The sequence below is a fragment of the Frieseomelitta varia genome, unplaced genomic scaffold (genome assembly GCF_011392965.1).
Source record: "Frieseomelitta varia isolate USP_RPSP 00005682 unplaced genomic scaffold, Fvar_1.2 scaffold_891, whole genome shotgun sequence".
NCBI classification, from domain to species: domain Eukaryota; kingdom Metazoa; phylum Arthropoda; class Insecta; order Hymenoptera; family Apidae; genus Frieseomelitta; species Frieseomelitta varia.
In genome coordinates this window covers 54,401-78,791 of record NW_025110691.1, presented here as the reverse complement: position 1 = coordinate 78,791, position 24,391 = coordinate 54,401, and the positions used below count along the sequence as shown (strand labels likewise).

General features: G+C 42.3%; 1 protein-coding gene across 2 annotated transcripts in view; it reads left to right on the top strand.

The window, feature by feature from the left end:
- Positions 1–497: 497 nt before the first annotated feature.
- Positions 498–24,391, top strand: part of LOC122537201 — a 76,611-nt gene continuing 52,717 nt past the window's right edge. The window contains exons 1-8 of one of the 2 annotated variants that reach the window (XR_006308565.1): positions 498–704; positions 3,573–4,705; positions 5,796–6,012; positions 6,873–7,124; positions 7,698–8,079; positions 12,070–12,364; positions 14,156–20,649; positions 20,683–21,812. Coding sequence is in view for 1 of the 2 variants with exons in the window: in XM_043670214.1 (XP_043526149.1) it covers positions 610–704; positions 3,573–4,705; positions 5,796–6,012; positions 6,873–7,124; positions 7,698–8,079; positions 12,070–12,364; positions 14,156–18,754 (6,973 nt within the window). In the remaining variant the exon portion in view is untranslated. Of the gene's footprint in view, positions 705–3,572; positions 4,706–5,795; positions 6,013–6,872; positions 7,125–7,697; positions 8,080–12,069; positions 12,365–14,155; positions 20,650–20,682; positions 21,813–24,391 lie in introns of those variants that run through there. The other variant, XM_043670214.1, reaches the window with a different exon arrangement.

Sequence of the window (24,391 nt, the reverse complement as noted above, 5' to 3'; positions counted from 1 at the left end):
CAAAAATGTATGAAATCTATATCTGACAATAGATTATATTCAATTGAATAGAAATTTAAATGTCAAAAATGTATGAAATCTATATCTGACAATAGATTATATTCAATTGAATAGAAATTTAGTCAGCTTTTTCTTAATAAAATCATTCGCAAACTTTTTATATTCTTTTATCATATTTTTCGACCTCTTTACTATTTTTACTGTGTCAATTTGACAATTTAATTCAAGGGAGAAATTGAGTTGGAAAAATGAGGACGAAATTTTACGTGTATCTTCTAAAAGAAAGACTCTGACTAATTTCTTTAATTCCTTTACGTTTATCTATTTAAATCGAAACGTATCTTTTTTTTTTTTTTTTTTTTTTTTTTTAGAAAGTTAGTCATTATTTGATCTTTTATGCTTCATTATGGAAATCAAATTACCTATGACTTTTTTAATTAAACTTCTCTGTCATCAGATATCTAGATAACGTTAGATAAAATATGACTTTCAGGTCCGGAAGAGGAGAAACTGTTGGGTTCGATATTGTTGCCGTCGTACAGAGTTACCGTGTGCAAACCCGAGGACAAAGTTAACAAAAAGTTCGCGTTCAAAGCGGAACACGCGAACATGAGGACTTATCACTTCGCAGCTGACAGTCGCGAAAGCATGAATCAATGGGTGAACGCATTGACTTTGGCGACTCTTCTTCAGGATCCGAGTCCGTGAGTATATGTACATGTTTTCATCCCTCTTTGTAATTAGACTGCGAATTTTTACGTTTTTATGAACATGATCAAATGAAAATGGAACCTGAACCAGAAAATTGTTACTAATGTAAGTGCCCTTTGGAATTACAAATTTTCTACAAAGATTTGCAGTCTACTTAAATCTTGATCGGGAGACTCTGTAGAAATTTAGATAGAAATTTTCAATTTTAATTTGGAAGAAGGAATACATTCTCTTGTACAAAATAAAGGAATCAAAATTATATTACACCTGTAAGTGCTTACTTGTACAAAATGAAAAAGAAGCAACGTTGATGTTTCTTCTTAGTTAATCACAGATAAAATGCTCCACTGCCCAATTTTATTCGCCTCGTGTCGCCGAGACAGGAAAGGAAAAATAAAGAAAAGAACCGAATGTGACATAAAAAAAAAAAAAAAAAGGAAGAAGAAATACAATCGAGAATCTATAGTTGTTAATTTTCTCGCTGGAAAATTCCGAGAACGAACTCGTAAAAAGGTAAATCACAATAAAGGAAAATCGAACGAACGATCGCCACGCAATAACTTCCGTCGCGTGTAACTTTTTACCGGCCAATATAAACTATACCGTGCTTCAGTGTTTCAAACAATTTCAAACGATTGCAAATTTTCGAGGTGAATCGTATCGCGTGCCACGGTCGATACGTACCGCGTCGTTGGATGTCGGTGCCGGTCGCAAACTACAATCGAATTCGATCGAAATTCGATTAATCGATAAGAGACGTGGCGTTTTCACCGTTCGCGAAGCGGCGTTGTTGCAATTATTTCGCGTGAAATCATTTATTTTTATTTTTCGCGTCGTCGTCGTTTCTTCGGCGCCGTCAATTTATATTTCTTATTCGGCGTTTCTCGTTTCTTCCAGCGTGACGAGTTCCCAAAGCTGTATCGATACACGGTCCCATTAGTATCGTCAGAGTGAACGATCGCCTGTCTTCTGTTCCTTCTATTTCCAACTTTTCCCTCGCGATATTGTTTGTATTTTTCGTTGGAGAACCGAGAGTCTTTTTTAAAAAGACTCTTGGTAAAAATCGATTTGAACCTCAGAATTCTCAGTAATTCTTGATCCAATCGTTATGTGATTCTGTATTTGTACAATCTCGTATTTTCAGTTCTAATAATTTCTTTTCTTTTTTAAATGTGTATAAAAACAGAAATCAATTTTTTTACATTATATTTTCGTAATAAACAATATTACGGTCGTCCGAGGGTTAATTCAAATCAAGACGAGTTTCAAATTATAAGAATTGTCGAATCAGTAACGATGTGTGCTTTCGTGAAAAGAAATCGTAAAATCATCTACTTTGACTGTTTCGAATTCATTTCTCATTCTCGAAACGAATGAGGAATAAATATTTTTGTTCTCGAATAATCTCTGAAAAGTATGCACACGGAATATTAAATATTTTTTTTATATGTATTATAACAAACGAAATACCTTCTAATTAAGTCGCAATAGCTTCTTCACACTTCATTATTAAATGCTCGAAAAGAAGGATTATATTGAAACACTAAAACACACACTTAGTATTATTCACTGTAACAATTTTTATTATTACCATGTGAAATTAACGTGCGAAGTAAGAAAAAAAGTTTTTAATTCAAGGTCAACAAAAATTCTCGCAAACATGAGAATGCAACTCGTAATCGAAGCATTTTCTATGCAATTAGGCAGCAAACGAGAGAAACGTGGCTGAACAAACGTCGAAGAGGAAATTCACTCTGTTGCTGGCCGAACTAGAAATTCCAGCGAACAATCTGTGCTGTGTAGAAGTCGAAAGTATCGCGAACATCCAGCAGCCGGAAGTTCTCGTTTCGATCGCGGCGTAACTCGTTTGTTCGTTCATTCGTTCGTTCGTTCGTTCGTTCGTCCGTTCGTTCGTTCGTTTGCTTTTCCAAAGTTGGCCGTGAATAAACATCCGAGAGTTTGTCGTTGCTCTTGCTGAAAAACTGCGAAACGCTCGCCGTTTCGTTTGCCAGAGCGCACGGTGCCGCGAATTTCCTGGCGGACTGTTCGCGCTCCTGATGCTGGTTTCCGGCGACGCGACGCCGCTGAATTTCCACGTTTCTCAAAGCTAATGACTCCGCAACCGCGGCGAAACTCTCCCCCAAAATTACGATCCACCTTTGTTTGCACGCTGGTCTTCCGAATTAAACGTTTACCGCGCCACTTTGTGTCGCGAGATTACGAGCAGCGCGCTTCGTTGCTCGAACACGATCGATTTTGACGTCTCCTCGACGAATCGAATTCTCTTTCGTTGTCGGTATATATCGCGGGAGCGATGGATATTGAAATCTCAGTTTTTTATTAATTTGAATTAGTCTGAATCTTGAATGTTCCAATAGGCGATAGATAGTGAGAATTTAGTATTTCATTATTTTTAATGTTATGATATGTAATATATTAATATATAATATATACGTGTAATATATTAATATTGATATATTAATATGCTATTATATAAATATTATAGATATATAAATATATCACAAGATACACACGTGTCTAAAAACGAACACATTCTCAATTTGTTACATGATGTTTAATTACTCATTGCTGTGCAATCTAAAAATATACTTAACAAATGTTCAAACTCGATTTTCTTGGAAAGGGGAGCCTTCAACGAATAAATGTTATTCTTTTTTTTTAAATATATATATATATATGTAAAAGAAAAGAAATTATACAGAAATTATTGAAATTTCCCAACGTATTTGCCAACACGGCGATTCCACTGGTCTTATTGGAGGATTATGCCCTATCTGGAGCAAGCAATTCGGACACAGCTGTGAAATTCTGAATAATCGAACGAACGAAATACGTTTCAGCGGTGCCGGGGAGGCAGCGGTGGTGATCGAGATAGCTGGCCAACAAGACGGCGAGCGCAGCGCTCGACCAAGCGTCTCCTCCATCTCCTCGATCCTAAATCAGAGCGCCGACGACAGTGACTCCGGATTTCACGGGTTTCAATCACGGGACGATCCCAGCCACGCTTCCAACAATAACTCCAGCCCGAACAGCGTGAACACTGCCTCCTTCCCCAATCTCAGCGGTAGCAACAGCAACAGCAACACCAACAATGGCAACAGCAGCAGCAACAACAACAACAACATCAACAACAATAACAACAACGCCATCAACAGCACGATTACCAACACCGGGAACAACAACACGAGCGACGTGCAACCAATGGTGAACGGTTGGATTCAGCAGCAAACGCCGTACGGCGAGCCGAGCACGTCGCAGCATCAACAACAGCCGCAATATGGCCAGCTGATACCCACGTCTCAACAGTTGCAACAGAGTCACTTGTATCAGCAACATCAGGCGCTGCTTCATCAACACCTGTCTCAACATCAGAATGCCAATCAGCTGCATCACAACAAACACGTGATCCAACAGCCGCAGCCGCAGTCGCATTTAATCGCCGGTAACGTGCAAACTGTCCAGCCTATGCCGAGAAAATTCGGCCAGCCGATATACGCGAACGCGCCGCCGAAGCCGAGAAGGCTGGCCGACGGATCGACCGAGTACTCGACCCCGTCGCCGGATCCGGACTACCGGAAGTCGCCGGTGTCGCCGGACGTAACGGTGGCCAGCAAGAGCCCGATGTCCGACTACGACAGAGGCAGCATGATCTACGGTACGAGGATGACTCAGCCGTCGCAGCAGAGCCTGAGGACGGATAAATCCGGGTTGAATTACGGGTACGGGCAGCAGGTGCAAACGGAGAGGCGCACGCCCGATACGTACGGGCGTAGCGCGGCGAAACCGAGGTCCAGCGCTCGGGGGAACGGCGACTACGAGGAAGTTTATGGGGCGCCTCAGCTATATCAAAGGCCAGCTGGACCAGTCGGCTATACGAAAGGGTCGTCGCCGGCTCCTATCCCGATTCCGCTTTACGCGCAACAACATCAGCAGTATCAGCAGCAGATCCATTCTCCTGTCACGCCTTCCAATAGTGAGTACCTTTTCTGCGGCGAGTTTGACGTATGACGTTCGATAAGGGATGCTCAGAGGTGGAAATTATCTCGGTGGTAGTGGTATTTTACTTGGAAATATCTCCCTGCTGAAATATCTTCTGCCGATCAATATTCAGTTGCTCGATTTATACGTCGGGAAAAAGGATAAGGATGTTGGAATTATCGTGGCTTGTCGAGCCTAACTTCATATTTGTAATAACGATGAAATTCATTTTACGTAGTATTTTAATGTTTAATGGGAAACTAGCGAGGGAAATAAATATATAGAGCGACAACTGTGCGAGTATTGTAATGTCTAAATATTGTGTTATAATCGAGCAACTATAAGTATTGCGAAAGTAGTACTTTCCAAGTGAAATTAAAAGTTGGCTAGCAATACGAATAACGTAGTTACAAAAGTAATCGAACTTTTTTATGAACATATTATGTGTATTGTGTTCATTATATTGTATCACTAGAATATATTTAACACAAGCATCAAACTTTAATATAAACTTTACTATTCAATGAAACAATGTTTAACATATACTTCAGATAGCTATACACACTGTATAGTAATTGTCTATTAAATATATATTTGCCTGTATATATTTTCAAAGTTTACCAGTATATATAATCACGACTTATCATGTCTTATTAGAACGTTAATGAAATTTTCAAATGTTTTATAAAACACACATAATACACGATGTATAAAAGTTCTTTTGCAACAAGTGTTCAATCTTACGAGCATCTGCAATTATAAATATCGCAAGAGCAGCATTTGCTAAGTAGATTAACAACAACTTGAACGAATATAACTGAAACTAATGATATAATATTATTTAAATTATATTGAAGCTTGCAGCATGATTATTTCTTCTCCCGCGTAATTCGTCGCTAAGTGCAGTGAAATTAGCACGTTCTCGTTGGAAGAGAACGTTTCTAAATCCTCGAAATTAATTAGGACAGGCGATAATTCACACGTAGAGGGACATGCGGGAAATCGCATTGTAGTTCTTTCATTTGAAATTAGCTGTTTAACGCTTGTGACACGTGTAAGAGGATCGTTAATCCGGTTTGATTCAGTGCCAATAATGAGGCAGCCGAGGGCGCAACCACCCCCGCGACCGCACAGCGCGGACTTCTTGGAGTACGAGGCGACGAGGAAGCCTCAGCAGCAGATGCCACCGCAGTGCGAGGAATCGCTGAATCAACAGAGGCGTCCACAGAGGCCTAAATCGAGTTTAGACATAGTCACTCCGTCGGACGCCACCAACGATGGATATTTCTATTCCGAGGAAAGGTAAACGATATATTTCATTTCATTCTACTTTCGGCTAACACGGTTGATCCCTAGGGTATTTCATTTTATTCTATTTCAACTATCGCACGGGTCTGATCCGTAGGGTGTATTAATCCTTTAGTTTCTCTATGTTGCGCTAGTGCAACTACTCTTGAGTTTTAAAATTCGTCGCTTCAGCGAGTGAATTATTTATTATATTTCCTCAGATATTTTTATATTATCTCAAGCATTTTATTTTACTTTTACTTTTACTTTTACTTTTATTTTATTTCACTTACTTTTATTTACTTATTTTACTACTCAGATATTTTATACTTATCTCAGATGTTTTATTTCATTTTACTTTCTTCTATTTACTTATTTTACTGCTTAGATATTTTGTTTTACTTTTACTTTTATTTATTTATTCTACTAGTCAGATATTTATATCATCTCAGATATATTTTACTTTACTCGTTAGTTTAATTATTGGTTCTCGCATATTTAATCTTTTTCTCTAAGATTCTGTCTATAAGGGTTTAAATTTTAGTCGACGCTACTTGAGGATTAATATAATTGCGAATCAAACAAAGAAACGGAACAAAAGTTCGTGCCAAAAGTAACGTGAAAATTTCCTGAAAAACTGGACACGCGAGAAACAACCTTGAACCAGTGAACCCCACCGAGTGACTTGCTTTAATCGTCGGTGTACGATCGATGATCTTGCCACACGGTTTCGTGAGTGGTATTCGTCTAATTGCGACACGTTCGAATCGAAGAACGGAGATACCACGTTCCTTTCTCGCTTTCAAAGCAAGCCACTGGCTCCTCTCGCGATATTTCTCGACATTTCGAAAGCACTAACGTTGTTTACGATACAGGTACGCGGCACAGATGCGACAGTCGGCGGTTTATCTCCACCAGACGCCTCAGCATCATCAGCAACAGAGGAATCAATCACTATCCCGGGCGACAATGCCGTCGAAAGTAACGGCGGCAATCCGCGACAGAAGCGACGAAAGTAGAATGGCGACGCTTCCGGATGTTTCGTGCTCCGGGTTGAGGCGAGCGCAACGCGAGCACGTTCATCAGCAACACGTGTTACCTCACCAATCGCTTCAGAGGCACACCGAGTGAGTCAATCTTTCCTTCAGCTTCCTTTCTCGTTGACAAATATCGACTTATAATAAGTTTGTTCATATCCACTCGTGGAGATGTGTCAAGTATCGTTAGCAGGAGTGCTGATTTTATGCATTTTTAAACATTTTTACGAACGTCGCTGAAGATAATAGAGCCTTAAGAAAATTCGTTTTATCTACTATATATATTGTGATATATTTCGGATATTTTATATATATTTTTGTATAAATGTATAAAATTCGTGTCTTAGGTATTAGTTTCTCATTTTTGAGAAATTCGTGGTTTCAGAAATCTGCAAAGTGTCAGCTGTAATATGCGGAAATATATATATATATATATATATATATATATATAAAATATTCAAAGTAGATTTCTTGTTGCCGATAGTGAGTCCAAACCCTTTTCAATTTCTCTTTTTCAATTACATTTAATAGAACTATAAAATCACGCGACCAGTTATCAGTTAAGTAATACGGCAAACAATTTCACCTGAACGGTTCAATGAAAATCGCGTGCAAAAGCGAACGTGCAAAAGAAAATGTTCTGCAACTTGTCGGTCGAACCAGGATGAACAGCAACGAGGCGAAGCTGAGGCGATCGTTGCGGGAGAAGAGCTACGAGCCTAGCAGTCGAGAAATGCTGAGTCACATGGCCGAAGACGACCGGACGATACCACGAAGAATTCCACGAGAATACGAGCCGTCGATGGGAGGGTGGGGTGGCAGACCGACGAGTCACACGGGCCAGGCGACTATTCACGTGGGCCAACCGTGTCACGTTCCTCACGCCGCCGGCAGACGATGGAACGAGCAGCAACAGTTCTGCAGATCGGCCTCTGCGCGGCTCCCGAGGACCAGGCATCCGGCCGCGTTGGACCCCGACGACGAGGACTACGGGGAACGATCATCCGAGCAGGATTCGCGGGATGGTGAACGAAAGATACAGCAGGTTGGTTTTCGATTGAAATGTCTTTTCTTTGGAAATTAAAACTCTAAATTTAATTACTCGCTACTTACCTTTTCTCGCGATACAAAATTAAGCTAGTTAAAATAGATACGTATATCGTCGTATTCTTCGTTGTACCGTACAACGACGTCATTTATTTTATTAGCTTTCCTCATTCTCAGATCTTTAACTGTGAGTTTGTTAATTCTCGTGCAGCTTTTGTCAAATAATTGTACTATTTTACGAAATTTTACCATTTATACGTGATATATTAATTTTCTTTTCATGTTTTTTACGTATCACTCGTTATCTCACACAATTCACAGATTCGTGAAATACTAGATGTTATTACGATTACGTCGCTTGTTAATGTTTATGATACACAGAAGAAATGTTAACGAGTAGAATATATTGACTTTATAAATAACCAAGTAACAATACAACACGTTAGTTTCTTAGTGGTTTCTTTTTTAATTGTTTGTTTCATAGAGTGTGTCTGTACTTCCAGTTAAAGTGGAAAGTCGTCCATTTGGATTATATCTATACGTCGTTATTAGAAAGAAGGAAATTCCTTTGTAGAGAGAAAGTGCAAAATATGGCGGATTTTAGTTTAAATTGACGAGGGTGTTATATAACTACGTGCAACGAGTTTATTAGTAAAGAAGAAAAGTATATTTGCTTAGTGTTCGGTGTGTTCAAATTGTGTTACTGCTTACTGTGTAACCTTGGGCAATAGAAAGTAACGAAGCTGGAACGTAAAGTTATCGCCACGTGTTGTAATATTATATGTTTACTTCATTCGAAAGTGTAAAAAGTTTGTCGAAAGTACTGCAGATATTCTGAAAATCTTCGATCCTTTATAGTAGTAGTGTTAAATTTTGTTCAAAAAATTTCATAATAGTGATAACTGTTAATTTGGTATAATTTGATTCTTATTTATTTATTACTTTATTCAGTTTTGCTTGATTCAATTTTCTTCCTAATTTGTAAATCAGTTTACATTTTCTGCTTCAAAGTAATCCGTCAACGCTGTCTTAATTCTTTTAAGCTCCGTTCTTGGAATTGCTTTGATTTGACAACAAATTTTCGATGTCTCAATCGACAGAACACGAAACGGTCACGCGGTCGAGCGAACATATATCGCGGAATGAGATTTGTCGAATTTTTCAATAAAGAGTCATGTTTGATCATTTCTAAAAAAAATTCCCACCGTTCAAGTACGAAGATTGTTTCAGAACGAAGATGTTATTAAAGTGATACACTAATTTAAAAAAAAAATAATAATAATACACGAGCATCCATCATTTTGAGAACAAAGCAATTTTTGAACACAGCAATATGTATAGGCCAGTAAAAACCAGCGTCGCCATTCCTGAAATTTCCTGTAAATTCGTAACGTATCGATATCGATGGATCGGCCGTGTCGCAACGATTAATCGCAAAACACTCACCGGTGCGGCACGTCGGAGTAACAACGTCCTCGTGAGTCGCGTAGTAAACTATCGCCGAGATTCCAGGGCATGACCGGATGTCGAAGGAACGCGTTACAAATTCCCAAAGGTGAGCAAGCTGATGGTACGGATGACTCATAAATCGTCGGTCCGCTTTCCTCGACGTAATCGTAAACCGTGTGCTGCTCGACTGGATGACGGACAGGACAATTCGTAGGCCGCACAGGCACTGAGAAGATGATTCATGCACGAACGTGCAACCTGCGCTCCGAGTACCTGCATTTATGTCACGTCGCGTTCCGTGATTCTGCTTTCGCTGCGATCCGTTCGATCCTCGTGATTCGATCCTTCGCTGCTCGCGTCGTTCCGTGACCATCGTGAGGCGTTACTCGCGTGTCTCTCCCCCCTTTGTGCATCGAATTCGAATCGGACTTTCTGTTTTCTTGTATCGGTCTTCGACACATTTGTTTGTGCCTGTTTGTCGGCTTTTTCTTTTTTCTTTTTTTTTTTTTTTTTTTGATCGACCAGTTACGTAAACAGTATTCTCAGTCATTAAATTTTGGACGATTGAAATTTGGACAACCATTTTATGATATATTTAATTACATTATACCAATCTTATGGTGTAAAGGTATGCTTCTACAAAGATAACGACTCGAGATAAATTTATTCCAGTATTAAATGAATAAATAAATATATATATATATATATATATATATATATATATATATATATATATATATACACACACACAGTGGGATACAAAATTGTATATATATACAATAAAATATATATATATACAGTGGAATACCAAAATATATATATACACAGTGGGTTACAAAATGCTTCTACAAAGACAACAACTCGAGATTAATTTATTCCAGTATTAAATGAATGAATATATATACAGTGGGGTACAAAATTGAGTCAATAACAAAATTTTTAAGGAAAATATTTTTTATTGTCAAATAAAGTATAAAAACATGAAAATAAACTTGACTATCTGATTCTTTATAGTTTTAGGAAACTGAAGCTATTTTTTAATTCTTAAGATTAGGTTTCTTCCTGGCTGAAAAAATTAAAAGACATAGAATCAATTTTGCACCAGATTTTTTTCATAGTCAGATTTATAAGCTTTATCATACCTTACTATTTTGTCCATAAGCCATTTACTTAAATAATAGCTCTAATACGTCATGGCACACTTTCAGTCTTGAGCAGAAATCAGGTGGCATTTGATTCCACTATTCTATAACACGAACATATAGTTCCTGAGCTAGAAGGAGATTGTTATGCGTCTAGAATTTTTTTTTCAATATACCCCATACATTCTCGATGAGGTTTAGGTCTATATATATAGAATATACCAAACAGAAGAATTTTATTCTATATTTTCTACGTTTGATTCTTAATAACATATCACGATTTTATACCAATATAAATATAAATGTTCAATAGCTCGAGATTACATGGAGGAGAAACATTTCAAGAATTTAGATCGCGTGGTATATTAAATCAAATGGAACTGTGTCTTAGAATAGCGTATTTGTGAAAAGGTTATTTCTACAAATATAACATTTAAATAATAATCCCCGACATTTATAATTCAAGAGAAATGCAGAAGGTTAATCTCGTACACGTTCGATTAAATTTAAGAGACATTTAGAGAGAACCCAATTTCTATCTTATTCAATGTAGGTCAAGAAGCACAATGAATAAAAATGAGTTTTTATTTCCGATCAGAGGATTATGTTTGAACGCGACTTCTTTTAGCAAAATAATCGACCCAAGTTGATCATCGAGCCGAAATTATTTGCAATAATTGCGGTTCTTTTCAATCAGTTTGTATTGTCAATTTCTGCTACACATTTTAATATTTTGGTATTATAGTAAATTAAAATTACTTAATTCATTGAATTGTAGCTCGGAAATGGATTAAATTTCATGCCTCTTAACCCATGTCGTAGCATGCTAACAATATGCAGGGCCATTCAAGAATCCTAATACATATTTTTCCTTTTATGCTGTTTGAAACTTCATTATCGACTATACGAAACCATTCTCTCAATGCACTAATTTTTCACTGAATGTATATTTGCGATAAATATCAATTTCTTAAACTTTTCGCGAAATTGAAAAGAAAAGTACATATCCTCTTCATATAGTTTAATAACTGTTAGAATTCAACCATTGAATTATTCATTCTATATACTAATTTTTCATCAAGTATACATTTACAATATCTTACAGTTACATTTACAGTTTCTCAAGTCAATTCCCCTAAATTGTAAAAAAAAAATAATACATGTTTTCTTTCTTTTACGCAATTCGTACAATAATGTTCATTCCGTGTACCAATTTTTTTTCGCTAAATATACATTTAATGATAGTTCAATGATAGTTGAAAACTATCGCGCGTTAAGGAAAAATATCGTCGTCGTTGAACGTCGTTCGAGTAAGAGAGAGAAAGACAAAAAAAAAGAAAAGCAGAGATTCGCAAGAAAGACAAGAAAGAGTTTTGACGAGGGGCGTGTGGTTGCAGCGCGAGGAGTCGATGAAGCGGCTGCTGGAATGGAAGCAGCGGATGCTGCAATCGCCGCTAACCCGGAAGCCATCGGCCTCGGCAAACAGAGGTCGACCGCAGAACGAGCTGTCCAGCTATTACAAACAGCAGGCGCTGCTCGAGCTTGCTGCCCACGAGGCCTCCGTGGCGGAGGGTCGTCACTCGCGGCGAAGGGACGACGGTCATCGGCCACACGTCCGCAGCAAGAGCACCGACGGCCGCAGAACTGTCGCCAACGTTTCACGATACAACAGCTACTCCAGCGACGACGAAGGTAGGGACACCTCGCCTGAACTTATTATCTGAGTTGTGGCTTCTTCGATACACGGGCCGTTCCTGGGACCATTTCGCTTTCAGTAGACGAATATGCGCTTCTCTTTAGAACGTTAGACCTTAGTTAGTTTGTACGTAGACTTTGTAATCCAGTTGATTGTCCTTTATCACTGTCCACGGAAGAAGAATGAATTATTTGTGACGTTCGATTACGAGGAATAAGTCGTACACGTAGCTCGTGCAGCTCGTGTTAGTAGTAGTATTAATTAATATTTACTAATTTTCACTGTTACTACGAGGAGTAGGCTCGTGCAGTTATTTTTGAAAGAAATTTAACAGTTTAGTTTGATAGTTGTATATCGTAAAATGTAACACGTTAAGAACGTTTCCGTCAACGATTCACGTATGGCAGGATATTTTGTGCAAATATCGCGTAGGCCCCACGAACGTGCCGCGTCTGCGACTGCAACGAAACTCTTACGTAGATAGTTCGACTGTATTAAGTAAAATAGCAAGCTCTAACCCGTATATACAATCGCTCTACTCACGCGTGTGTTCTGCGAAATGAAACTTTAAAGCCGAGTGAGAAATGCTTTCTGTGTGGTGTTGCACGAGTCGAGAGAGAGAGAGAGAGAGAGAGAGAGAGAGAGAGAGAGAGAGAGAGAGAGTGAGTGAGTGAGTTACCGCGTTGCCAAAAAAGGAAACCTTCGTGCAAAATACGAGCCGAGTGTACGCCGATTGCACGTGCGATCAACGATTTTTATACGTATTTATCCCGCTAGTTCTTTTTTCTCGAATAAAGTGCCTTAAGAGTCAATTTGGGAGTCGAGTTAATCTGCGTGCATCACGCAGTCCCGTTACACGTTAATTTATTAATTCAACCTCCTGAAAACTAACACCGATTACGAACGTTAACGGTGATCACGGATCGAAGTAAAACGAGGGGAAAGAAAGAGGCGTAACATGACCTAGCGAGACGCGTTCGTGATCGAGAACGAACGTACATGATCGCTACTGGAACGTTTCGGAACTTGCTCGTCTGTGCTCTCCTATCTTTCTCTAGCTGTTCTTCTCTCTGTCGCCAAGCCGCCCCTAGTCGAGGGGTAGATCAAGTTTGTAGATAGCGAGGATCTTTAAAAGAAGGGTGAAAGAAACTTGAAAGATAGACGAAAAAAAAAAAAAAAAGAAAAAAGAATTTGAGTAAAAAAAAAAAAGAGCGGAATCTGCAAACATTCTCTCCGTGGGGCTCCTTCTCTTTGCTGCTGCTGGGTCTGGGCTGACTGGTGAATGGGAACGATTAACACCTTTGGAATTTAACTAGCGAAACCGTCCGTTACGACTTAACACTCGTATCTACAGCTGTACTACTTTGCGAAATGTGGGTCAGCATGGCATGTCGAGGATTACGTATCACTAACACTGTCGTAGAGGTGTTCGATTGTGGCCGCCGTTTGCCTTCCAGCTCGTAATGCGTGTCTTTATCGTCGAGCGATTGAGAACACGTCGGATCGATTCATTGATCGTTACCGAGTTGATTTACTGTCATTTTTCTTTTCTTTTTTCTTTTTTCTTTTTTTTTTTTTTCTTTTTTCTTTTTTTTTTTTTTTTTTTTTTTATAAATACGCCGATTCAACCGCTCGATATTAGTCTCTGACTCTCGTAACGATCAAGATCGGATCCCAGCTTGGTACTCTAGCTTTGAACTGTATCGAGAGGGTTGGGTTGTCGTTCACTGATCACACCCGTGAGTAACGAACGTCCTCGTGTGTTTGTTTTGTAACGGACGAATCAGAGCTGGGAGATGTCCGGAGGAAGCGCACGCGTAGACCCTCGCATGCAGGAAGGAGCCCCCGCCAGCACGGAGACAATCGTTCGTCAGGAAATCCGTCACAAGATGCCATGCCTGCGACCATCCGCCATATCCAGAAAACTGTTCGAGCCTCGAACGACCGACAAACCAACAGCCCCACTGCTTCCGTTCTACCGAATCTGGGCGGAATACCTCCGGACGCTGGCTACGAGGAGGTCAGCTTTCCCTCTGCAACGAGAACCGATCGTTCTCCTTCGTATGTCACCTCTGAACAGAAATCCACTGCCAGAACCGATCAGCAAGATCGCGATCACTTCGACGAGGACAAGTTCAAGAAGAAACCGTCTGGGATTTTAAAAACGTCCACGGTCTACGGTGTCGAGCAAGCTGGAAAGAGTTCGAATGCCTCGACCGGATACGCGACAGAGACTTGGCCGGCGCAGAAGACAGTTCAGTGGACCACTAAGAAGGAGCCGGACGATTGGGACTCCAACATCGACGAGAGCAAAGTTATCAAGGAGTTTTCCTACCAGTACATCAAACCGAAGGAAGAGCTAGAGTCGAAGAAAGAGGACAGGTCCCCTCCCGGCAAATCAGAGACTATGAACCTGGTACAGTGTAGGATACGATCGTTCGAGCTGAGCATGGACGGTTCGAGTCCGGTGAAGGAAATATACGCTATGCAGGAACCACTGAAAGTGTCTCCCCTTCAAGCGACCGAGGCGCACGTCTCCAAGCTGGACTGTTCGAAAAAGGCGTCGTCGATAATACGGAACTTTGCTCTGGGCGAGTCGGATTCACAGGATTCCAAATGCAAGAACGTGAAAGACGGTCACGCGAAACAGGCATCTACGGACAGCAACAAGTCGGTGAAGGATCTGCTGGCGGATTTCGAGAGGAAGTCTCAGCATGTTCAAAGACAGGAATACGGCAGGCACCAAGAGGCGAAACACCGTGGAGTGTTCAGCGACTCGGAGGCGTTGTTATACGACACGGGTAGCGATCTGGATCAGCGCGACAGGAACGAGGACGGGCAAGACGAGAGGATCAGGAAGGTGGACGAAGTTGTGCCTGAGCCCATCGACGATCGCAAGATGTACACCGATACGACGAAGAAGAAGGGCGATGTTTCCTTCAGACGTAAGAAAAGATCGTTCTCTAAGGAGAGCGAGAACGATCCAACTATCTCCACGGAGGATCTAGGCATTCTGTCGAATCCCAGCTGCGCCAGATTGAGCGTCACGGAATCTCTGTTAACTCACGGCGATCGCCTCTCGGGGGAAAGTGGAACCACGAGTCCCACCGTGAAGCAAGAGGATATCTGTCCCGAAGAGCACTACCTCCCTATGACACCCAGAAAAGCCATACTGGATCCCAATGACGACAGACCGAATCCAAAGATGATGGAGAGCCTGTTCGCCAATTTGGACCACGAGGAAAGTTCGTACGTGGAGATGGCTCAGAATGGCATGACTCATTCTCTTTTGGCGCCCGCCGACGAGATCGCCCGCAAACACGATTCCGGGGATTACTCCACCTTGGACACGCCTCACTACGAATTCGTCTGCGTTTCGGATAATAAAATGGAGCCGGTGTACATGGAGGTGAGTCAGTTGTCGGAAAAGGAGGAGCAAGACTGTGGAAACGTGTCTCTGAAGAAGAGGAGTCACGACGATCCGGCACGCTCGAGAACTGATCTCCCGGACATTCTGACTGCGTTGAAGTCCGACAGTTCGGACGCCGACGACGAATCTTCGAAGGACCTCGATTCGATCGATGCGCCACGACACCCTAGGTTCAGCCTGTCTGATACATTCAGACCCGCTTCCTACTACTTGGGCGCTAGTCGGACCATGATCGCGGAGCTGCACGATTCCTCAGACAGCGAGTTGGTGTCTCCTCCTCCGATACCAACTTCTCCGCCGCCGTTGGACGACCTGGACTCTTTGGACATGCAGGAGTCTTTGGAAATCAAGAAAGTCTCGCCCCAGGTAGCGGTGACGAAGGACAACAGTTCGAGCAGGGACTCGCCGAAATCGTGGAACAAGCCGATGGGTCAGATCGAGACCCACCGGCCTCCGTCGAGATTTTCGGATGCCACCATCAGCTCCACCTTCAGAGACAGCCGAATCTCTCTGGAGAGCGCTTCCGGAAGCGACTCGGTGGAGTTGAGGACACCGGAGGAAGAAGCGAGGCACAGACAACTGAAGACCAGACCAGTCAGCGAGATGTGCGAAGTGCTCGATAGTTTGGACGAGTTGGAGTCGCTCGGGAGCCGATTCGACGGTGCTAGCATCGATTTGGATCAGTACTTGGAGGAACTGCAGGCTCGCGACGCCTTCAACGTTGACTTGTACGCGAAAGATCTCAGTTACAACAGCATCTACGGATTCAACGAGAACATGATGGTGGTAGACAAGCTTCAGAAGACCACCTGCCACGATCTGTCGAGGCAGATGAATTTGGGCTTCGAAAATCTCGAAGCCCAGTCTCTGAGGTACAACGGCGGTGCTGCGAACAAAATGGGATCGGCGAGTAGTTTGCCGTCTATGAGAGTCTGCGACGCGCCACCTTCTCATCAGCATTCGCAATCCTTCACCGGCGACGCTCACTACGAAAATATCTCGAGCTTCTCTCCGCTGAGAAATTCGCCGGCGATTCGATCGGACAACGACCAGTCGCGAGACAACTCGCACAGGCTTCCGAGAGGTTCTCAAAACAATCTGCTCGCAGCGTCTCATAGTAGGGACTCGAGTTACTCTTTGGCATCTGGAGCTGCATCGATCTCAACCTCCATGGCTTGCCAGAGACCCGCCAGCGCGCAGTCTTCCATACACTCGCCAACAGGCTCGATGTCTTTAGGAAATCACGGGAACAGTTTGATCGCCAACATGCTGCAGAACGCGTGTCCCTACTCTGATCAACGGTTCCAAAGTCACTCGAGATCGGCCAGTCAAGACTCCGCTAGATATTCGATGATATCGAACCACAGATCGTCGTCCAGCCAGGATTCCAGTCACTACCCGACCTCTACATCCACGGTAAAGACAAATCCCGCGCCTCAGTCGTATCTACCTGGCGAGCCACGTCCTCAGAGCGAGCAATCGGCTGCTCCTTATTATTATTCCGATCTTCAGGGTAGCATAAACGCCGTAGACGCCGAGTCGGCGAGGCCGATAGGCCACACCTCGAGACTGCCCCAGCTGAACAATCAAAGAGACGACGCGTCCGCGCTGAACAAGAGGAACATAGGGCGTATCGTGAACCCTATTCCCAGGCAAATTCCCAGACAGATTCAGGTGGACGACATAGACGAGGCTAGGAGAATAGCGGCTGAACTCCGGAAGACTACTTGTCAACTTCTAAGCGACAACAAAGTGGGATTAGTGGACAAAAAGAACTTTTACGAAGCGGACACCCTCAGAAGGGTGAAGTCCACCGATCCCCTGCCTGATGTCTCGCCGGCGGAGATCAGTACGAGAAATCTGTATCCGCATGGTCTCCGCGATAAGTCAAACGATCAGTCGAACAGCCGAGGTGCCTTCGAAATGGCGGTTGGAACCCAAACGTGCCATCGAAGATCTCGATCGTTGGAGGGCCTCCTGGACGACGTCGGCCTTCAGAATCTAGTGGAGCAGAGAAACAGATGCAATCGCGTGGCGATGATTCAACCGAGCCGGGTGGAGGAAATATCGCAGAACATGGGTGGCACAGGTACCAGTTCAACGTCGAGCAACTTCAACGTGGAGGATCCTTGGGAACAGGACTCGCTGTGGAGAGAAAGTCTTCGACGAGTGAGTCTGAGAAACGCGAGGTCTTTGGATAATTTGGACAACCCTCCGCGACCAGTCGTGTCCAACTCAGACTCGAAGGGACGGAACAAGATTACTCGCGGAGCCACGTACGTGAACGACAGTGTTATCATGCGGCGAGACAACTGCTCGGAGGATTCTTCGGACAGGCCACGCGTGAAGCGTCGAGCCAACAAGGAACAACAGGAGTTGAACGAGGTTGTCGACGATCTGACATACGAAAGCCTTTCGATGGAGCGGATTCACGCGAGCGGCTACGTATGGGACGCGCAGAACGAGGCTTACCGGAAAGCCACCGCCGAGGATAGGGATCATTTTTTAGAGGATGGCAACCTTCCCCCGATACGCTCGGTCACGGAGACGACGCAGCAGGTATCCGGGCCAGCAGCGTTCGAGCTCGACCGAGAGAAACTACGGCAATGGGACCTGCTGTCGAGCGCCTGCTTGCTCCAGGAACAGCAGCGCGGCTCAATGGCGGAATCGGGGCGAGGGTTGCCAATCGTGGAACGGCCTGGAGACGTTCTCGACGCAACGAAGAACGGTGCACGGCTGGTGAACAGTGGCGCTGGTACCATGGTGAACACAAGCGCGACCAGTCGCGATCGGGACGTGGTTTTGAAGGTGATCGAGAAGAGCGTGCAGCAGAGTATCTCGATGATGACGATGACGACGGCGACAACGACAACGACAACGACGACAACGACGACGATGGCGAGCAACAGGCAGGAGCTGAACGAGACCAAGGAGGCTTGTAACAGGGCTGCTGCAGGTGAGTGGCTCCTCAAGACAACCGGTGGTGTGTTCAGGAAGTGACTGTGACTCTGGCCGTGTTCCAAAGCCTCGACTCAACCGACACCGAGCTTTTCTTCTCGTCGATCGGTCGAAATTTTCAACGGACTCGTTCACTACCAAATGTACCTGTGCGTTTCACGGTGGCCTGTATAGCGTTCGTTGCCACGCCGAATTTCCTCGTTCTTTTGGAACCCGTGCTTCGCGCGACGATCGATCGTGGATCACCGATCGGACACGTTCTGCTTCAGAATGACGCGATCTTGACTCGCCCGCGCAAGTCACTTTGTATCTACTTTGATATATTTAATAAATAAATGTGACTGTTAATATTATAATATAAATTGACATGTACTGATAAATATTAAATCACGAATGTTATATATCGACGCGTGAAGCATGTTCGCGCCGATGTTAAAGTGATTTCCCGATTTTTCCATCGAGGGAGCTAGAATTTTTCAAACCACGGATTCTTCGTGCGGATTTTTATACTTTTGTGAAACGTGAGACCGAAGATGTGGAACTCTCTTTCATCTGCTACGTATACTGCGCTAAATATTCTTCCTTGGGCATTTTATTTTATTTTCCCACTGTGTACATTCTTTCCTAATAAACGCAGAAACGTAGCAGCCCGCAGTTTATTTACGAATTCGCTCAAGAGCCGAGACGATCGGGAAAGGAGCGCGAGTTCACGCGTGGCCGAGCCAACTGATGAAAAATCGAACGCAACGTTCCTATTTATTTACATTATTGACGGCAATTGCAGAACAACGAATCGAACAATTGTAATTCACCTTTGCAAGTGATTCGAAGCATAACAGGTGTAACGACTGAAAACCAAACGATCTCCACGGAGCCGAGTACATTTCCAGGCCGGTGGCCACGCAAACGAGCAAAGCTTTCTCCAGGCACGCCTATACTCGTTCCAGCCGAACGACCGAATACGCGTTTTTCAAATGAACCATCACCTTTGCGTTACTTACAATTAATGTTGATAAACAAGACCGCGTTCCAACTTGCATCCCGAGAGACCGAGCTTTCTCCACTTTGTTCACGGGCGTAAATTGCGTTACACTGTTGTTACGCAGTGTCGCGGCGGCGAATGAAAAAGCTACGTTGATCCAATTTGGAAACAAACTTCGTCGACGATAGTTGGACGATCGTCGTTCAAAGCAGTGCGAGTTGGAACACGGCTTGACAGGGATGTGTGTTGCGTGAGCTCTGATGTATGGTACCGTGTGTGAGCGCCTCTCGTTAGCTGACTTTTCCCGTCAAGGCAAAACTCCCCGAACGAAATTACAAACACCCCGAGGATTACGTTACGCGAATTGTCGTTCGATCGCTTTCGTCCTCGTCGCGATAACGAGAATGAAATCGATCAGAGCGGGTAACAATTCGCGGCTGAGACGCAAAGGCTCGGAGATTGATATTACCACCGTTATTAAAACGTTTCAACCTGTAACACGTATCGAGTCACGCTTGGTATATACATATACGGTACGGATCATAGTCTGAGTTCAAAAGGGAAAGAAATAAAAAAAAAATAGAAAGAAACAAATTTCATTTACTCAAATTGAAAATCGTACAAATGCAAATTGTACCTGACTACGGACAAATTTATACTTTCTGACAAATTGAACCATCGTAATTGAAAAAGTAGGAAGAGAGTAAAGCAGCAGAATTGTTTCATCGATTGTTTTAAATATCGCAGAGTATACATTTTGAATATATTTCGTACGTTTTTCCTTTTGCGTGTTTATACCGTGAAATTTCTTGCAAATGCATAAAAATCTGTAGTCTACATATACGCAAACGTTTCAATATTTTACATCCGACACGGTGTAATAAGATTGAAGAGAAAATTATAGGGTAAAGGTAACGTAATGTCTACACCGCCTTGTCGAGCAGAACATGCGTTATTTAAACGCATGAAAGAGAAGTTTCGTAACAAGGAAAGCATTGAACGAATTATCGATAAGGTGATGTGAGCTTTTCTTAATAACGTTCAGGGTACAACGATAAGAATCCCCTTTGACGACGTGAGATTGATATTCCATAACACGATATTCCTCATCGATTTCGATGCTACAATTGCAGACGTGTCTATTAAAATTAAGTTTGACGATTGTATATATACACGTTTAGGTACTTTCACGATTTTGTTCGTTTTTCATTTTCGAAATATGCAGTTGTTAGTTTGTAGCGTGTAAGAGTGATTGGAAAAGATGAAATTTTCTTCTTCGTTTCAATGTATTATGTACATTTCTGTGATGTCGAGTCACTACAGCATCGTCCAATCTGTCTTCAACAAAATGATTCTTTGCGAATCTTGATCGTTGATAAACTTGAATTTGATAAATTAAATATATATTACGATTCGTACTCGATCATGTTGGAAACACTATGCAAAGAAAATTAAAAAGAAATTCGGCTACAGGTGGAAATGAACCGAGATGTCGCAGCACTGACAATATCAATAAAAATTGAAGAAATAGAGATCGTTAGGAGGCCATGGTTACTTCAACACACCTTCCTTAGAAATTGTTGCAACAACTTTGTAATAATAAACGGAGTGACGCAACGTCCTGGAATTCCTGTGAGTAATTTCCCCTAGAGTTTAAGATGAGATTCATCGTTTAATGAATTCTGTCGAGACAACTCTGACAATTGCAAAAATTTACGAGTTACGAGCTGTTCAAGCCCGTACGATTCTGTCGCAGAGAAAACGATGAACTTTTGGTAAATTGAAGGATTGAAAAATCGTCGAAGTTTTGACCTTCAACTGCCTAGTTTTCTACGTAGTTGGGATTCTTAATTTGGAATTCTAAGATTCTGTTATGGTTTGCTATAAAATATATGATTGTGCAAGGCTTCGCTGTGGATTGTTCCCATAAATAAAATATTGCAATATTATTGTGAAATATTGTAATTATTATAATGTATAATACATAATATTTATAGTGTTACGATATTACGATTATAAATACTGCAATATAATATTAGTTTGGAGTAGAGAGGCTAAGTAATAAATGCAGCAAGTAATATTTTATAATAATACTTATAAAGTATTATTTAGTAGTAAATTACATAACATTGTAATATCAGAAATTTCGCTTTTACTAAAATTTACTAATATCGTAATATTACACAATTAATAATTGTACAACATTGTAATATTATAATAACAATTTTATATTGCAGTATTACAATGATATTATAAAATATTACTTGTGCTTGCTACAACTGCAGAAATGTATCGAGAATGCTAATAGAGAGATTAGAACGAAGAATACCCTCTTATCTCTCCAATTAAAACCATCCTCGTCGCCAGAAGAAAAGAAAAAAACTACGAAATCTTTTCTCCCTCTCCGACATACCTAAGAGTAAAAAGATAAAAGGAAGAACAAGAGGAGGGACGACAAACCAAGAAAGAAAGAAAGAAAGAAACGGGCAAACGAAATAACAGCCGTGTCGAAGAGATTTAAATCAGACAGAGCGGTGGAACGCACACGAAGGAAAGCGTGGTGCGTACGAACGCGCGTGTAAGAAGTTTGGATAACGGTCGGGTAGGATGCTGGTGGAGAGGCCGAACGGTTCGCCTTGGTATCCGGCGACTTCTTAATAAGTACGTTCACCTTCGGTGGCCGGCCGAACGTCCGAAACACGCTGGATTAAAGCCGGCGAACCGGCTGCATTCTGGTCACATCGGTGAAGAAAGAAAGAAAGAAAGAAAAAAAAAAAAAAAAAAAAAAGAGGAGAGGCACCGCTGTTTCTCTTCGACTCTCCGGCTGGTGTGTTCGCCGCTATCGAAACGGGTTCGAGCGTGAAAGAGAAGGTCGTCTCGACGAAAGAGTTGGGGGAGTGGTGGTGGTGGGAGGACAGAACAGACGGTGAAAGAATCCGTGCAGCGTCAGAGACGGTTTCTGTGTCAGCTGTCGGATAATCCGCGTGTAAATTCGATCGAGTCCGTCGGTTTCAACGCGAAATAGCCGCGGCCTCGAGCCGGAGGGCGCACCGGGAAATCATCGGGAAACACGACGGCCACCCGCGAACGTTGCACCGCGCCGTGTCGGCAGATTAAACGATGACTGATTGCGCGCGTTCTCCGCGCTGATATCGCCACGCTGCGCTCGTTTCGTGTACACACACGCCGGTTGTTGCTGCTGCTGGCTGACTTCTCTCGTAGAAATATCCTCTCAACTTTTGAGCCGCCGAGTTGTCACGAAGAGACGATGCGTTCAGATCATTCCGTTTCCGCATGTTTGTAAATTCGAAGGGAACGGAGAGAAGTATGATTCTTAAGAACAAACCATACGATACATCAGTAAAAATACTACATCAAATCGCCAACATACCTCCAATAGAAGAGTACGTACACAACTCTATGGCAAAGGCATACCACCCAATCATGAAAACCTTTTCATCAGGGCTATCGGGGACTACCACACAGACAAAACCCCACTAAAGATAAGGACGAAACTTCCAAACACGCAACGCTCAACAAATAACTGCATAAAACGCACAACTATAAGAATCATCAAATTACCTGCAGAAGCTAACAACCTTCTTACTCACTAAAATCAACGAGAAATCATTAATCTCTCAACACCAAATGTATTTATGTTAAATGCAGGTTATAGGGAACCTTAAATCCCAAGGGACTGCAACAACACATAAGGAAGAGGAAGAAAAAAAAAAAGAGAGAAGTTGCATCGAACGTACAGTGTTCGTACATTTGTAAATTTCGTAAATTTCGTATTACTCGTTCTAAAGAAACGAGGTGCATCGTCTTCTTTGTTTATCTCGATACTTGCACTATATGAGGTAATTTGCATATAGATGCAGGGGAGGACGATCGACGCGAAGCGTGCATACGTGAATACTTGCGACAAAGAGGTCGATATGAAGCAACATTTTATTATATTAAACCGTATACGAGAGCGTGCCTGCTATTATTTTCCTATCTTTCCTGTAAAAAAGAGATACAGTCTGCTCTAGTTGCAAGAATTACAGGTAGTGTGCACGAGCCTGATAAGCTCACCTAACAGAGATAAGAGAGGAAAACGTAACATGAAAAAGTATAATTATCTCGTGCCCCTTGTGAATATGTTTCTCGTTTAACTCACCGTCGCTATAAATATTCTCAACGGCAGTCAAACACTAGTTTTTTTTAATCAGTCGTTACGAATACATGTACTTTCGAAGAAGAAACAGGAACAAACCGAGAGAAGATTGTTAAATATTCTAAATAATTCTAACAACAGGGAAACATTGTCTGGCAAAACAGTATCTGATGATAAAAACAAATTCAGCAAATCTCTAATTTAATTGCTACTTGATAGAATTAGTCGCGATAAAAATCGACAGATTGTCGTAAAGTTGCTGGTCACAGGTTGATCGCGCTCTAAAAGTGTTCATTCTCATTTCGCTGGCCACGACGTCCTCGAACAGGCGATAACAAGGACAGATAACTCGAGGATATCGTAATCGTTAGACGACCGGCCGACGTCAGAAGACCTTTTCAAACCGCGTTCGCAATCCCCGCCTTCACGAACGGCTGACATTTCGCAGGCATCAGCAACGATGACCGCGGTCGCAACGATGCCATAAACGCGCA